Source organism: Trichechus manatus, unplaced genomic scaffold (genome assembly GCF_000243295.1).
Source record: "Trichechus manatus latirostris isolate Lorelei unplaced genomic scaffold, TriManLat1.0 scaffold00031, whole genome shotgun sequence".
NCBI lineage: Eukaryota > Metazoa > Chordata > Mammalia > Sirenia > Trichechidae > Trichechus > Trichechus manatus.
In genome coordinates, this window is record NW_004443967.1 from 12,330,979 (window position 1) to 12,347,788 (window position 16,810).

At 47.6% G+C, this 16,810-nt stretch overlaps 1 protein-coding gene across 1 annotated transcript in view; it reads left to right on the forward strand.

Annotated features, from left to right (window-relative positions):
- The first annotated feature begins 4,453 nt into the window (after positions 1 to 4,453).
- The window catches only part of BTBD16 (BTB domain containing 16), a 66,389-nt gene continuing 54,032 nt past the window's right edge, over positions 4,454 to 16,810 (forward strand). Inside the window, exons 1-3 of the mRNA XM_004374913.2 lie at positions 4,454 to 4,930; positions 6,594 to 6,742; positions 15,053 to 15,126. Coding sequence (XP_004374970.1) covers positions 4,913 to 4,930; positions 6,594 to 6,742; positions 15,053 to 15,126 — 241 coding nt within the window. The 5' untranslated portion in view covers positions 4,454 to 4,912. The remainder of the gene's footprint in view (positions 4,931 to 6,593; positions 6,743 to 15,052; positions 15,127 to 16,810) is intronic.

Consider the following 16,810-nt stretch of genomic DNA (forward strand, 5'->3'; position numbering starts at 1 on the left):
CCAACAGCTGCTGCCACTTCTACCAAGCACCAGAAGCCTGAGCACCCGCTGCTTCCCCAGCCAGGTGACAGCTGCTAGGGTCAGGCATGAGCTGCTATGAAACCGCCTCCCATTTCACTCCCAAAGTCCAGATCCAAATGTACAAACCCAGAGACCGTGCTGTGAGCAGCAGTACAGTATTGGAAGTTACTTCCTGCAGAACTTAAACAGCCCAGGATAGCTCCCGTCTTGGTTATCTAGTGCTGCTATAACAGAAATACCACAAGTGGATGGCTTTAACAAACGAATTTATTCTTTCACAGTCTAGTAAGCTAGAAGCCTGAATTCAGGGCACGAGCTCCCAGGGAAGGCTTTCTTGCTCTGTCGGTTCTGGGGGAAGGTCCTTGTCATCAGTCTTCCCCTGGTCTAGGAGCTTCTCCGCACACGGACCCCAGGTCCAAAGGATGCATTCTGCTCCTGGTGCTTCTTTCTTGGTGTCTTGAGGTCCCTCTCCTCTCTGCTTGCTTCTTTCTTTTATATCTCAGAAGAGATTGACTCAGCATACAACCTGCCTCTAATTGAGTCAATTGAGTCCTGCCTCATTAACGTAACTGCCTCTAATTCTGCCTCATTAAAATCATAGAGGTTAGGATTTACAACACATAGGGTAATCACATCAGATCACAAAATGGTAGACAACCACACAGTACCGGGAATCGTGGCCTGGCCAAGTTCACACATTTTTGGGGGACACAATTCAATCCATAGCAGCTGCTAACATGTACACACATACACGGATGCAATTGCAAATGAAGAAGGCAGTTGGGTGCAAACACCAGGACCATGACCCACACTGAAGCAGACATACACAAGCATGTACCAGTGGATGTACACATACATGCACACATACATACACACATGCACACAAACGTGTAGTACACATCCATCTGCAAGAGCAAAGTGGTTAGGGACTGGTACATCCAACTCAAGAGACATTTGCTGAGCACTTCCTGAAGACCAAGTATGATCGGACTTAGAGAGGAGCACTTGTAGAACACTCCACCATACCCAGCTTCTCTGCAAAGCAGAACATGGCTGTCGAGAGAGAGAATTATGAGATCTCAGGGCTGAGGAGGGAGGTGAATCAGAGGTGCCTCCCATTTAGAGGGAGTTTTGTAGTTTCTACAACACAATTACAGGTAGGTCTAGCAGGTGCTTTTCCTGTTTCTCTTGATAGTTTCCATGACTGGAGAAATGCCACAAATGGCAGGACTTAACAAGCAGCCCTCAGACTGGGTAAGAGCCTGCCTCTAAGGTCAGCAGGTCCTCCTCTCTGGGCCTTTCTTATCTCTTCAGAACGTTCTTTCTCGAGAGGGCCCACAAAGGCCAGCCACTGCAACTGACCCCAGGTTCCAACTGCAGTCTGGGCTTTCTGTGAGCCCTGGGGCAAAGGCCAGCCACCCTGGGGCAAAGGCCAGCCCCTGCAACTGGACCCCAGTTTCCAACTGCAGTCCTGGGCTTTCTGTGAGCCCTGGGGCAAAGGCCAGCCACTGCAACTGGACCTCAGGTTCCAACTGCAGTCCCGGGCTTTTTGTGGGCCCTGGGGCAGGGCTTTCACAGACTAAGGTTTCCAATTGGTGAGACTGATGCGGCAGCATCTCTCCACCCCCTAGTTGAGGGCATGGGCTTTGTAGACAAAGTTGCTGCAAGATTCCACCCTGGCCCCCGGAAGGAAGGTTCTTGGCCTTGTCCCCAACTTTAAGGCTGTTCTTAGTTCCCAGACAAGGCAGATAAAAATCATCAACAAATCAAATGATCAGGCATAGCTTTTAATAATGTAAAACACTCCAATTTTTGTTTTAATATTTTTGTCAAAACATGTATGGATACAAAAAGCTAGAAGTATAGCACCCAGAATGCCAGAGCCGGGAAATGTCTGAGAACCTTCTAGTCCAGTCTTAGTTATCTAGGGCTGCTATAACAGAAACACCACAAGTGGATGGCTTTAACAAACAGAAATATATTTTCTCACAGTTTAGGAGGCTAGAAGTCCAAATTCAGGGTGCTGGCTCTAGGGGAAGGCTTTCTCTCTTTCAGCTGTGGAGGAAGGTCCTTGTCTCTTCAGCTTCTGCTTCCTGGTTCCTTGGAGATCTCCATGTGCTTGGCATCTATCTTAACCCATCTCTGCTTCTCTCCCTTGCTTGTTTAATCTCTTTTATATCTCAAGAAGAGATTGACTTAAAACACACCCTACACGAATCCTCTCATTTATGTAACAAATAAAACCCATTTCCAAGTGGGATTATAACCACAGATATAAGGGGTAGGATTTACAACATATATTTTTGGGGGACACAATTTCAATCCGTAACACTCGTCATGTTTCAGACAAAGCCTGAGGCAGTCTCTCCAGGGCTCTTTCAGAGAATCTCCCGGTTACCTCAGGTGAGTAAGAAAGCATGGCACTGCAAGGCAAAAGGCATAGCTCCGCCCCCTGAGGAGGAGGCTGAAGAGGCAGTGCCTAGCACCCTATCCCTCCCACAGTAAGGCCCTCAGGCAGCCCAGGCCTGTGAGAGCTTCACTTTCCCTCAGGGAGACCCCTGAACACAGCCCCCAGCTTCTTCCCCTGAGGGCAGGCCCTGGAACAGGAAGTGCCCGGAACCTTCCCTGAAGTTACCATGGCACCCACACAGGCCCCTTGGAAACAAAGGCAAGCTCCCCTCAGAGCAACTTGGACAATAAGAAGAAAAGGACAGCCCCAGGTGTCATGAGAGCTTTCGGGACTCAGGCTCAGAAGGTGGACACGCCCAGCTTCCCTGTAACCCAGAGGCTGTCCAAGCACAGTGCCGAGACCCCTGCAATGGCAGCTCCTACATCCGGCAAGCTGGCCCTGTAATCGCTCCTGGGAGGACACCAGCGCTTCGGAACAGTACGTGGCTGGTACTTTTAACCCCTTTAGAGACAAAGAAGGGCATCTCAGGTAACAAGTGTTGCGTGGACTTGGCCCCTTCTGGTTACCCTGCTAGGGAGGGGCTTCTGGGCTTCCAGGCTGCTCTTGTCAATGGGAAGCAGGGGTCCACAGGACTGTCACATGTGGCTCCTGCCAACTCAAAGCAACTTAAGAACTGGCTCTCAAATCCATTAGGTCGCATACTTCTGGCGTGATGAAAATAGAAGAAAGACATTTCAAAGTGTTCAGCTGCTAACCAAAAGGTCGGTAGTTTTGATCCACCAGCTGCTCTTTGGAAATCCTATGGGGCAGTTCTACTCTGTCCTCTAGGGTCACTATGAGTTGAAACGACTTGACGGCAATGGGTATTGGGTCAAAGAAAGCAGGAGCTTGGGTACCAAACTCCCAGCCTCCCTCCCCCTCTAAACTGGATGCCAGTGTCCCACCCAGGTGTGGAAAGATCTGTTTTAGAATGTCACGTTCTTCTCAGATTCCTTTAGGCCATGTTGAACATTTGGAGTTGATTCTAAGGCAGTGGGAAGCTGGTGAAGGGTTTTAAGCTGGGGAGTTGAAAGATCATTCTGACTCCGTCCAGTGTGCAAAACAGATCAGAGAAGTACATGTGTATTACCCGGGAGTGGGAGAAGCCTTCTTAGCAAGATTGAAACCTAGCCATAAAGGGAAATAGATCTATTCAATATGCAAGTTTTTAAATTAGAGTTAGTCAAAGGAAAATAGATATATTTGATATGTTTTCCATACCTAATTTAATAATCTGTTCAATATAAGCAAAGCGAAAAGACAAGAGATACACTGGAGAAAATATTTGCAGCATGCATGGCAGACAAAAGGTTAGTGTCCCCGCCATATAAAGAGCTCCTAAAAAATGCTAAGGGGACTATAGCAATCCAACCCAAAAATGGGAGAGCTCATGATGAGGCAATTTACAGAAAAGGAAATGTAAGCAGCATTATATGAAAGAATACTTAACCACAATGGCAGTCAGGGACATTCAAATTAAAATAACAATCTGATTTGTCATTCACCAGACTAGCAAACATAAACCTAATGGTAATACCTAGTGCTGAAGATGACGTGGGGAAAAGCACTAGTAAATTGATGATGGGGGTGAGAATTGCTACAACTTTTGGGAAAGTGAGTTGGTGTTGTCTATTTCAGTTAAAGATACATGTCTTCTGAGTAACAATCTCCTTTGGAAAAATTTATTTCATAGAAATGAAAGCAGTAACATATAAGCAGACATATATAGATACAGATATAAATAACAGCTCTAGATGACAACTATAGATATACCTAAGTGTGTGTTTGTGTGTGTGTGTGTGTGTGTGTGTATGGCAGCCTTGTTTGTAGGAGTCAAACATGGGAAACAACCTCAGTGACAGGGAAATATTTTAATAAATGATGATACATCCATGGTATGAAATATTATGCAGCTATTGTTAAATTTTTCTTTACCTATCATTTTACTGGTTCACTTGTTACAATGAGCATATATTAATTTTGCAATATAAAAATATAATTAAGGTAGAAAGGAAAGCAAACCTGACCTCCCCAGGTGGGAAGGAAACTCCATGACGCGGGGCTCATGTTGTTTTCTTACTGCCTTACCCCAGAAACAGCTAGGACTTTCCTTGCTCATCACAGCTGCACAGAAAATACTGGTTAAGTGAATGAATGGGCCACTTCCTGTTTTGCTTTTCTTGAGCCACTCTTCCAAACCCCAGTAGCAATCGTCTGCTACTCATGTACTTAAAAAAACTTAGATATTCTCTTGATTTGATAAATAACCTACACTTTAGGCTTCTTCATTATTACTTTTGTGGCAAAACAGAGATTCATTAGACCAACTTCCTCCATAATATTTTGAAGAGATCCTTTGAAAATTTTATTAAAATTTAAACTTTACCTCTTTACTGTCTTCCAGGAGTTTCTCTTCCCCCTGTGTAATCTCCATTATCATTCATGAAAATGTTGAATTGGGTAAGTAGATGGGTTTCATAACAGTGAGTAGAAGGGGCACTTGGTTAGGGTTGTATTGCTGAGTTTCCACAAGGGGACCCATCCTGCACCATGGAGGACCACAGCCTTTCTTGGCCACCTCTGCTGGAAAGCGTATGTCCAGGCAGCACTGTCAGGAAAACAGTGCAGTCCACTGTCCGAGCTGACCATCATTCATGTCTCACACTGTAGCAGGACTACATCTAGACTCAGATTCCACAAACAGTTTTCAATCACCCACCATATTCTAGGCACTATACCAAGGCACATTTCCCAAACTTTATGTTTATTTGATCCTTTTAACAACTCTGGAAGCAAGATGGTATCACCGTCATCAACACCACAGTCATCACCACCATCACCACCATCATGACCATCCTCATCCTCACCATCATTGTCATCATTCTCATTTTACATATGAGAACTAGAAAGCTCAGAAGGTTACATGACTTGCCCAAGGTCACACAACTAGTAAGTTATAATAACAAGATTTGAACTCAGATCCTCCATTCCGTGGCCCGTGGTGTCCCCACCACTCCGCTGGTGCCTGGTGCAGCTGAGCACCAGCTGCATCCATTCCTAGGGGTGCCTCACAGGCGTTCTTTCCCTTGTTAGGCTTTCTGGCTAGGTTCAAGTCCAAGGGTTATATCCATGCTGCATAGTTTCCTATCTCTTAAGGAAATTGTTGAAGCCCCAGGATCTCAAGAAAATTTCTGGGTAAAAGTCCCTGCCCAATGAACCAGCAATTCCACTCTTAGGTATATACCCAAAGAATTCCAACAAAAATGGTTCAAACAGAAACAAAAATGAATGTTCATAGAAACACTATTCACACTAGCAAAAAGGTGGAAACAACCCAAATGTCCATCCACCGATGAAGAAACAAAATGCAGTATTCCATACAATGGAACGTTATTCAGCCATAAAATACAGAGAAGTACTGATTCATACTACAACATACAACCTTGAAGACATCATGCTAAGTGAATGAAGCAGACCCCAAAGGCCACATATTGTATGATTCTGTTTATATGAAATATCCAGAATAGGCAAATCCATAAAGACAGAAAGCAGATTGATAATTACCAGGGACTGGGGGTAGAGGGTGGGGAGGGGTCTGGGAGTTCCTTCTGGGGTGATGAAAACCTGACACCGGGTAGTGGTGATGGTCGCACAGCGTTACGAGTGCCCTAAATGCCACTGGATCACACTCTTAAATTATTTACATAGTGAATTCTATGTTACGTGTATTTTACCACAATTAAAAAACAAGTTCCTGCACAAGATCTCCTCAGGTATTAGGACGAACACCTAAAGAACAGCTCTTGATGTATAATCCCATCTCTGCTTGTGGCTTCTTCAGAGCTACCTGCAAAGAAACCATCTTTCTCCCTGACCTTTTGCCTCTGACACCTCCTGTCCAAGATCCTAAATTCTGAATCACTTTGTAGCTTGAAATTCTCAGCCTACTGAATACAATCTATTTGCCTTGAAAAGATGCCCCCTGAGGAATATTGGTGATATTTGAAAATTAACCAGCATTTTAAAATTTGTCTTTCTTTTCTTTCCACTGTATAATTTGGAAAATCTGGCACTTAGATAAGGTTAAAGAAAGCTGTTCTCTCTTTCTTTGTTTACCAAACAGCAGAAACCTCGCCTGGAGCGCCGAATCGCTGGCTCAACCAACAGGTGGCGTTTCCCCAAAGAGTCTTTCTCGGGTGACCTGCTGGCACTTTCCCAGCTGTGCAAGTCTTTGAGCATAGACTTCGATGAGGCTCTGAGGAGCCCCGATAGGTAGGGAGAATCCACGGCTCACGGCAGGGGATGGCTCATCAGGGCGAGCCACCTTCCTGGGGAGGTGCCCAATGGCCAGGCCACTCTCACTGAGTGGAGGGCAGAGAAGGTCCCTTCTGGCTCCTTCCTAAGGGATGATCGGGACCAGAAGTGACTACTTCCTCTGAGAACGTCTGTTGTGGTGATAAAAGTGCAGAGAGAAATTCTTTTTTTTCTCTAGATTTTCCTAGCATTGGGAACTGTGGACCCTAACAGGATTCTGTTATAAGTACATCATCCAGAGACCAGCTGATTTGTAGATAAACAAAACCTAGGTATCCAACTCAGCGTTTGGGTACCTCTTAAACCTAGTTGCCATGAAGTCCATTCCAACTCATGGTGATCCCATGTATGTCAGAGTAGAACTGTGCTCCACAGGGTTTTCAGTGACTGATTTTTTTAAAACTTTTGGTTAGCAGCCAAGTGTGTTAACTATTTGCACCACCCAGGGACTCTGAACACCTCTTACAAATGCCCATTTCCACTCAATCAATTGGCTTCCCATTCATGAGAAGCTGGATCCTCCCTCAGTCCCATGATGCTCTGGATATCGCTTCTCTACACACTGAGTTCTCCCTTGCTTCTCCTGGGGACACAGAGCTGGACCCCATTCCAGAGGGGCACTTCATTTCCCGGGTGCCTTGGACCTGGCCTGATGCCCCTGTTCTCCCTGGGCTGGCAGTACCTGCCGTGAGAAGTCAGAGTCGAATCCACCAGAGTGTGGGCTGTACCCCAGGGCAGCAGCTGGCACAGGGGCGCTGCTTGGTCTATGGTTGCTGAGCAAATAACCAACTTTATCTCCCTAGACCTCTGGGCCAGCCCTGCATCAGTCCCCCCAGCCGCCTCCACCTCCCACCCCACTTGATTGAACAAAAATCCATTGGATTTGAAGTCCAAGTTCTCTGGTGATCCCATCTTAGAAACATCGCCTGCCATGAGTTGCCATTATTGGCATTGACGGTTGATGGCATTAAGCAGCCTTAAATTTATTTTTACATTTTGTTTGGTTAGAGTCCTGAGGAAGTCTTAGCGTTCCTGCCAACGGTCATTGTGTTCCTTAGCACCAAGGCCAGGCTAGGGAAGCAGGAGGGGGAGCTGGGCCTGGTCATATTGGCAACTGATCCAGAAGACTGATCGTGGTGGGCTGGGCAGATGAGCAGGGACGTTGGTCTCCAGATGTTGGTTTGTGCAATCGCTGAGCTAAGCTGGGACTGGTGGCCAGGGGGAGGAGGGAGATGGGGGGCAGGAGGGCAGGGCACAGAAACTTGAGGACAAGGGCAGTGGGTCCTGTGTGTTAGGACTATTAAAAGCAGTCTATCAGAAGGGGTTGGAATCCTTGCTCCTCTACGCACTGGCTCTGTGACCTTTAGGCAAGTGGCTTAACCTCTCTAAGCCTCAGTTTTCTCATCTATGAAATGGTCATAATAGCACCTCCCTTGAAGAGTTATCGTGAAGATAAATCAGACAGTATATTGAAAATGCTCAGCACTGTTCCTGGCGAAGAGTAGATGCTGAATAAACGGAGCTATTATCTTCACAGCCTGAACAGCAGTTTTAGTTATTGATCGTGATGATTTTGTTGTCGGGACGCCCCAGCCCGGTGCTCTGCCAGCCAACAACCCCATCTTTCACCTCGGCTCCAACACAAATGATGGAACTGGTCCAGGCACAGTTTTCCAGGGAGAAGCTTTACACATTGGCCCCTCTTCTGTGATGCTGGGAAACAGTGGGTACTGAGATGAGTGGGCCCCCTAAGCAGGCTGCTGACTCAGTACCTGGGGCTCAGCTGGTCTAGGCTCCGCTCAGCTCCGCAGTTTGCGCCACGTGCCTCTCATCCTCCTCCTGGGACGGTGGGCTAGCCTGGGTACGTAAGGCTCAGATAGCAGAGGCGCAATAGCCAAGCCCAGCTGCACCAGCGCTTTGCAAACCTTCGGCCACATCACGTCCACGAACATCCCATCAACCAAGGCAAGTCATACGGCAAGTCACATAGCCGAACTCAAGGGGCAGAAATATACTCCATCTCTTTGTTGAGAGAAGCTCTGCAATCCTAAGGAAAAAGTGTGGGCAGAGGTAGCGGGAGGAATCGGTGGGGAGGAAGCTGGTTTTCTTTAGCAAACAGGAAGTTACGTTTTGTCTTCAAAATAAGGGGTTTATTTCATGTTCGCATGCTTGAACAGCATAATAAATGTTTTATTCCATTTAGGTAGTAAAATAAAGGACTTATTCCTTTAACTCTACTGAACCTTCAGGCTCCAGGTAACTATCAGATGACAGCCCCCAGGCCAATGAGCGGTGTGGAATTGCACCGTGCAACATGCCCCGCTGCCGTCCAGTCAATTCCAACTCATAGCGACACTAGAGGACAGAGCAGAACAGCCCCATGCACTTCCAAGGCTGTAAATCTTTACGGAAGTGGACTGCCACATCTTTCTCCCTTGGAGCAGCTGGTGGGTTCAGACTGCCAACATTTCAGTTAGCAGCAGAGCGCTTAATCACTACACCGTCAGTGTTCCTTATGCAACATGCCAAACCCAGCCGCTGTCGAGTTGATTCTGACTCATAGAGACCCTATAGGACAGAGTAGAACTGCCCCACAGGGTTTCCAAGGCTGTAATTTTTATAGAACCTGACTGTCACATCTATCTCCCGTGGAGCAGCTGGTGGGTTTGAACTGCCAACGTTTCGGTTAGCAGCCAAGCTCTTAACCACTGTACCACCAGGGCCCCATGCAACGTACCCATGCCTCTAAAACATACCCCAGCTCTCTAAGCCTGCCCCAGCCAGCTAGCTCTGTTATGGTCATTGATGCTGTTATGATTGCTTCTTCCACTTGGGGGCGCTGTTGACTTTGAGAAGAGCTGGACCAAGCTATGTTTTGCTAAGTGCTTGAAGTCTCTCACAGTGTAAGCTAGCTCCCAGCTTATTTCAAGGATATAATTGTGCTCCTGAGGAGTTCACACCTGGGTGCTGCCCAGATGGCCACTCCCTTCTGGTTGTAGTGCCTGTGGGCTGCCATGACGGGCGAGCTCTCGGCGCGGTCACTGAGAGATGCTGGGCAAGGACCATCTAGATCCCCTTGTCACGCTTATCTTCACAGGGACTCGTGTGGGGGGTGGGGCAAGGGAGGGTGAGCATGAGAAAATGCGGATTTCCTTTCAAGAGCCTGATCTTTTTGTGTCTTAGCTCATGTCTCTGTAAACTGGGGACACTGCCTTATCAGGTTGCTTTGAGACTTACATGGCATAATTCTTGTAAAGAGCTTAGGACAGTGTCTGGCACATATAAACAGCCATCAAGCAATGTCACTGGGTTCTTTTGCATGTTCAGACACAGAGGTCCAGGAGGGGAAGTGGTCTGTCTCAGGCCGGGGCTGAGGGGTGGACCACTCCCCCAAGGAGGATTGTGATGCCAGGGCCCTCCCTGTTCCCCGGCGGGTGACCTGCCTGATTTTCTCCCCAACACCAAGCTCACCCTGAGAGTGGGAGGAGGTCACGCTAAGGGCAGGGGTATAAAAATGGGTCCCCTAGATTTTTACCAGCTTCATGTGAGCTGGGATTAGAGGTGATGACCTCTGGTATCCATGCCTGCATCAGACAGGAGTCCCGGTGAGAGGTCAGAAAACCCAAGCCAAACGACTTAAGCATAAAAAAGGGATTTATTAGCTCACATAATTAAAAAGGCTAGTGGGGAGGTGAGCTTCAGGCTCAGCTGGACTCAGAGGTCAATGGTGCCCCTGAGATTCCATCTCTCACCATCCTTTGGCTCTATCTTCCCTTTATGGCCTCTCTTCTCAGCCTTGATGTAGGGCTGGATGACTGTTGCCATCTTATTTCCCCTCAGGGTTAAAACTAACCCATTGCCATTGAGTCAATTCCGACTCATAGCGATCCAAGACTGTAATCTTTACGGAAGTAGACTGCCACGTGTTTCTCCTGAGGAACAGCTGGTGGATTCCAACCGCCGACCTTTTGGTTGGCAACCGAGAGCTTAACCACTGCGCTACCAGGGCTCCTGGTTTAAGTCTAGGGGGAGAGAAATCTTACTGCATTTCATTAGCTCCAAGTAGTCACCTGCGCATCCCTAAAGCACTTGTTGCTGCCAGTAAGATGCAGTGCACTAAATAGCTTACGCTTGGGTTAGATGCCTGGTCTTAAAACCAGAGGGCAAAGCTGTACCTGAACCTGATGGTCTGAGAGTCGGGGAGAGGGTGGGTGTCCAAATGAAATTGGGGGCTGTTGCTAAGAGAGGAGGGAATAGAAGCTGGCGAGGTGAAAGCAAAAGTCTGCAGTGGTTCTTACATGGCCAAATATGGCAGCCAGAAATTGGGTTCTGTAGCTGATGTCGCTTCCTGGCCCCCATCCCCTCAACCTACCCTTCCTCCGCTTGATGGTGTTCTCTGGCTCTGGGAGTATGTTTAGCTTGAGCACAGGACAGGCGTGAGGAATGCCAAGAGTTAACCCCTCCTACGCAGGAGTGACCTTCAACCAATGAGAGGCAGGTTTGGTGGATAACCACCCCTCACCCTTCATTGGAACACTTCTGAGATGTGACCTACGCAGTCTCTCCGAGGGTTCCCACACAGTGGGGTTGAGTCCCAGTTGTTCTCAGCAGTGACCCCTCATGAACACATTCTTGATTAGCATCCTCCTATCTCTGGCTCAAACGGTTTGCTACTAACCTAAAGGTTGGTGGTTCAAACCCACTGAGCAGCACCACAGAAGAAAGGTCTGGTGATCTGCTTCCATAAAGAGTACAGCTAGGAAAACCCTATGGAGCAATTCTACTCCATAATGCATGGGGTTACCATGAGTTGGAATCAACTTGACAGCAACGGGTTTGGTGTGGTTTATCCATGACTCACTGGGTCCCTGCGTGGTGCAAAGGGTTAAGCACATGGCTACTAACCAAAACGTTGGAGATTCAAATCCACTCAGAGGTTCTTCCAAAAGGAAGGAAGGTCTGGTGATCTGCTTCCAAAAGGTCACAGCCTTGAAAACCTGACGGAGTGCAATTCTATTTTGCAACATATGAGGTCATCATGAGTTGGAATTGTCTTGATGACAACTGTTTTTGTTTTTTTCTTTAATCCTTGACTCACTCCTTCACTTTTTGACCTGTGCTTCTTGGGGCCATCACCCACAAAACCCTACTTGTTCCCAAATCCTTGTCTCAAGGTCTGCTTTGAGGGGAGCCCAAACTAAGTCAGGCTTCTTGAGGACTATTATCTAAAATGAAGATATTAACAGGGAAGGCAAATGAACGCGAAATGTAACTGAGTGTGTGCTGAGTGCCAAGCATTTCATAAGCATTTGCCCTTTTACTTCTCTCCAGCAACATGGGTCATTGTCTCCGTCTTACGGAGGAACACACAGAAGCCAAGAGGATAGTTCAGGGTCATGGGGCTAGGAAACGGAAGGACTGGGATCCAGGCCCACGTCTGAGTGACTCTATCCAGGAAATAAATCAATCTGGAGTTTTGTACGTTCAAAGTACCACACCAGCAGCACTGGTTTGCTGGTTGCTGCAGGAAGTCCATACATCCACTAGACACATGAATAAATTTCCCTTCCCCCTCTTCCTTTCTTTGCCATAGGTCACAACTAAGGGGAGTGAGCTCCCAGCCTAACAGCACATCCCAACATCCCCTCATGCTGCTTCATCACAAGCCATTTAGTCCCAACTAGTCTCTAGTCCCAAAGGAGCCCTGGTGGTGCAATGGTTAAGCACTCAGCTGCTAACCGAAAGGTCGATGGCTCGAACCCACCAGCCTCTCCTCGGGAGAAAAGTCTGGCGATCTGCTCCTATAAAGATTTCAGCCCAGGAAACCCTATGTGGAAGTACTACTCTGTCATATAGGGTCACCATGAGCTGGAATCGACTCAACAACACACAACAACCATCTCTAGTCCCAGAGAAGAGACAACTCACAGATGCCATTCAGTTCATTAGCCTTTCCCACATTCCTAAAATAAAAGCCAGGCCTTGGGGTCTGCAGAGCCTCGTGATAAATGATACATCTTGCCAAGCACCCATCACACCCAGGAGCGGTCATCGTGGTTACTTCTGCTGTCTGGCACCTCCTGGCTCAGCTGACGATGACAGTGATGTTTGTAAGGGCGGTTGAGCTCATGGCATTGCCCCATATTTTCCAAAGTCCATTGCTCCATTTTGAGATCACGGTCTGAGCTCTTGACCCCAGTCAGCTGTCCCCAGATGTGTGACACAAGCCACCAGGGGGATTAAGGGTGGCTTGAGTCAGGTTCACTCCTCCTCTTGGATAAACAACTGAAGCTCCCACCTCCTTCCTGAGACTGAGTCACTTGTAGCCACCCTCTCCCCTTGGAAAGGGCAGCACGTAGGTGATATTATTCTGGATACAGGCCCCCACCCACACCCCCCTCCACGCCCCTGGCCGGTGAGGTCCCCTGGGATCGTTGGAAAACAGCCTGGCAAGGTTGACATTGCATTACCCAGACAGATGTCATCATCAAGTGTTCCTTGGATGGTTGGCTTTCTTGAGATGACAGTCATTAGACTGTGAATATGTGACTCAAATACTGTTTTATTTCCTTGCTGAGTATGATGAGTACATGGCCTTTATGGAAAAGCATCTTATCTACGTCGTCCTTCGTTCATTCAACAGATATTGATGGTGCACCTGCATGGTGGCTCGTGCTGGGGTGACTGGTGCCGTGTTAAACAAACACAGTATCTATCTTTCCAGAACACAGAGCCTGGTGCAGAGGACACTCAAGCAAATAGACAAGCACAAGACCCGACAAAAAGACCTTAATGGGCACAACCCCAGAGTGAGCAGAGGGGGCCACTGAACACAGCCTTCAGAGACAGCAACACTGAGCTTATACTGAAGGATGAGGAGAACTCATCAAGTGAAGAGAAGGGGAGGAGAGCACTCCAGGCAGAGAGAGCAGCACACAGCAGAGAATGGAAGCGAGACAGTGGGTTCAGGCGGTCGAGAAGGGCTGGAGTAAGGGGTGTTGAGAGTTGAGGGTGCAGAGAGAAGCAGAACAGACATCAGGAGGTCTTGTGGCTTTTTCCAAGGAGTTGGAACTTTACCTGAGGAGCCCTGGGGAGACCTGAAGGATTTTCAGCCGAGAGAGGCATGATGCGATTTGCATTTCAGATGGTCTCTAGGCTGCAGTGTGGGGAGTGGGTCAGAGGGGAGCAGGGCTGGAGGCTGGGAGCTGTGGCAGTGATTAGGGGGAAGGTGATGGTGACTTAAGGAGCCCTGGTGGCGCAGAGGTTAAAGTGCTTGGCTGCCAACCAAAAGGTTGGCGGTTCGAACTCACCAGCTACTCTGCAGGAGAAAGAGATGGCAGTCTGCTTCTGTAAAGATTACAGCCTTGGAAACTCTGTGGGGGCAGTTCTACTCTGTCCTATAGCATCGCTATGAGTCAGAATCGACTCGAAAGCAGTGGGTTTTATTGTTCTGGTTTTGGATGGTGGCTTGGATGAAGGTTATAGCAAAAAGAGTGAAAAGAGATGGATGAGTTCGAAAGATATTTAGTGAATCTAGGTGAGTAGATCGGACTGGTAACGCTCAGGATCCTGGCTGAGGCAGCTGGAGGCTGGTGGTGGCATTTCCTGACACAGGGGGGCCAGGCAGAGGAGCAGGGTGGGGTAGGGGTAGATTCTGAGTTCAGTTTTTGGACAAATTGAGGCTGGGGCCTGAATGACCTCTAAACAGCAGCGTTGGTGAGTTAACGTCCCAGAAAGTAGCAGAACTATTCCTGTCTCCAGTATATCTTTTGAGCCCCTGCATGCCAGGCCTTGTTTTAGACACTCACCAAAAGAGGTACCGTTTAAAACCCAGAACCAAACCCACTGCCATTGAGTCAATTCCAACTCATAGCAACCCTACAGGACAGAGTAGAACTGCCCATAGGATTTCCATGGAGCAGCTGGTGGATTCAAACTGCTAACCTTTTTGTTAGCAGCCTGAGCTCTTAACCACTGAGTCTCCAGGGCTCAGAGGTACCATTTAAGCAGCTTCAAATAACTCCTCCGTAAGGCCTATCCACAAAGTGGAAACAGGAATGAACACGTTGAGTCAGCCATCTGACAGCGCCTACAGTTTATAAAATTGGCAAATAAACGATGACCTGAGTAAACTCTTCCAAAGGGCAAGATACAACAGGATTGATTAGCGGGTACTTTGGGGGAGCTTACACGCAAATGATACATGTTGCATTTGGAGAAAAATATTTATAATAAATCCTGGATTTTTTGTTTGTATTTTTCTTTAAGGGTATACGTTACACAGATTCAGAAACTTTTCACTGAAAATCTCAAGAACAAGGCCATCCAGAGTGGGGAGGCAGGTGAGTTCTTACCACCAGTGTGTGAGATCAGAATGTTACTGCCCCCAGTGGGGTCTCCTGGTCTCTGTGGAAGGCCAGGCCACTGCTCTGTAAGTTGTCATTTGTGTCCACTGCCCAGTGTCTAACATAACAGGTGCCCCATAAATACTTGTCAAATAAACGAGGAATGAAACCAAGCTTGGCAAACACACTTTAGCATGCGAATCGCCGTGAGAAAGACAGACGTGCTGAGGCAAGTACATATAATTTGGATTGAATTCGAAGTACCGTCAGTCACAGAGCAGACGTTCTTCATCCCTTCGGGCTCTGTTGTTGTTAGGTGCCGTCGAGTTGGTTCTGACTCATAGCGACCCTATGTACCACAGAACAAAACACTGTCCGGTCCTGCGCCATGCTCACAGTCGTTGTTATGCTTGAGCCCGTTGTTACAGCCACTGTGTCAGTCCATCTTGTTGAGGGTCCTTTTTTTCGCTGGCCCTGTACTTTACCAAGCATGATGTCCTTCTCCAGGGACTGATCCCTCCTGATAACATGTCCAAAGTATGTAAGACGTAGTCTTGCCATCCTTGCTTCTAAGGAACATCCTGGTTGTGCTTCTTCCAAGATAGATTTGTTCCTTCTTTTGGCAGTCCATGGTATATTCAATATTCTTCGCCAACACCACGATTCACAAAGGCGTCAATTCTTCTCTGGGCTTCCTTAATCATTGTCCATCTTTCGCATGCATATGACCCGATTGAAAACACCATGGCTTGGGTCAGGCGCCCCTTAGTCTTCAAGGTGATATCTTTGCTTTTCAACACTTCAAAGAGGTCTTTTGCAGCAGATTTGCCTATTGCAAGGGGTCTTTTGATTTCCTGACTGCTGCTTCCATGGGTGTTGATTGTGGATCCAAGTAAAATGACAACAATCTTTTCTCCATTTATCATGATGTTACTTATTCGTCTGGTTGGGCTCTAACCAGTCATAACTTGGATGTCCACATTTGCACTTGTTGGCAAGCGGGAGGATTGGGAATCAAAATAGGCCCTCCAGCTAGGAAAGGTTCTTTGAGCCTCCTGAGGATCCTAGACAGGTGAACGCCTTTAAGAAACATTTCTAGGATAAACTCCAGCCCCAGTGTGGCTACCTGAGATCAGAGTCAGTCTCCGTTCCAAGGGGAGACTAATAGATTTCTTCTCTCCTGTCAACTCAGATTGGCCTGGTAGCCCTGAGAAGTGTTCTGAGGCCATCTCCTGGCTTGTAAGAGAGAGTACTGGGATTGATTAGTGATGTCTGCACCATATTTGCCGGTTTGAAAGCAGAAATGGATGTCCAGTTAGGGACCATGCTTTATCCACAATTCTACTTCTGCCCATAATCACCCTAATGGGTGGAGTTCTTTCTATCCCACCACAACCAGACCACCTAAGAAGTCCCAGGGCTGTCCAAGGTTTGAGATACAAACCCAGGTTCCAATCCTCAGCACAATATCATGTTGTTAGCTGATGTCAAGTCAAGTGGACTCATAGCAACCCCACGTGACACAGTAGAACTGTCCCATAGGGTTTCCTATGGCTGCCAGGTCTTTTCTCTCGCTGAGCCACTGGGTGGGTTCGAACCACTGACCTCTTGTTTAGCAGCCAAGCACTTAACCGTTTGAGCACACCACCAAGGTTCCTAACAATATCATAGAGATGGTGAA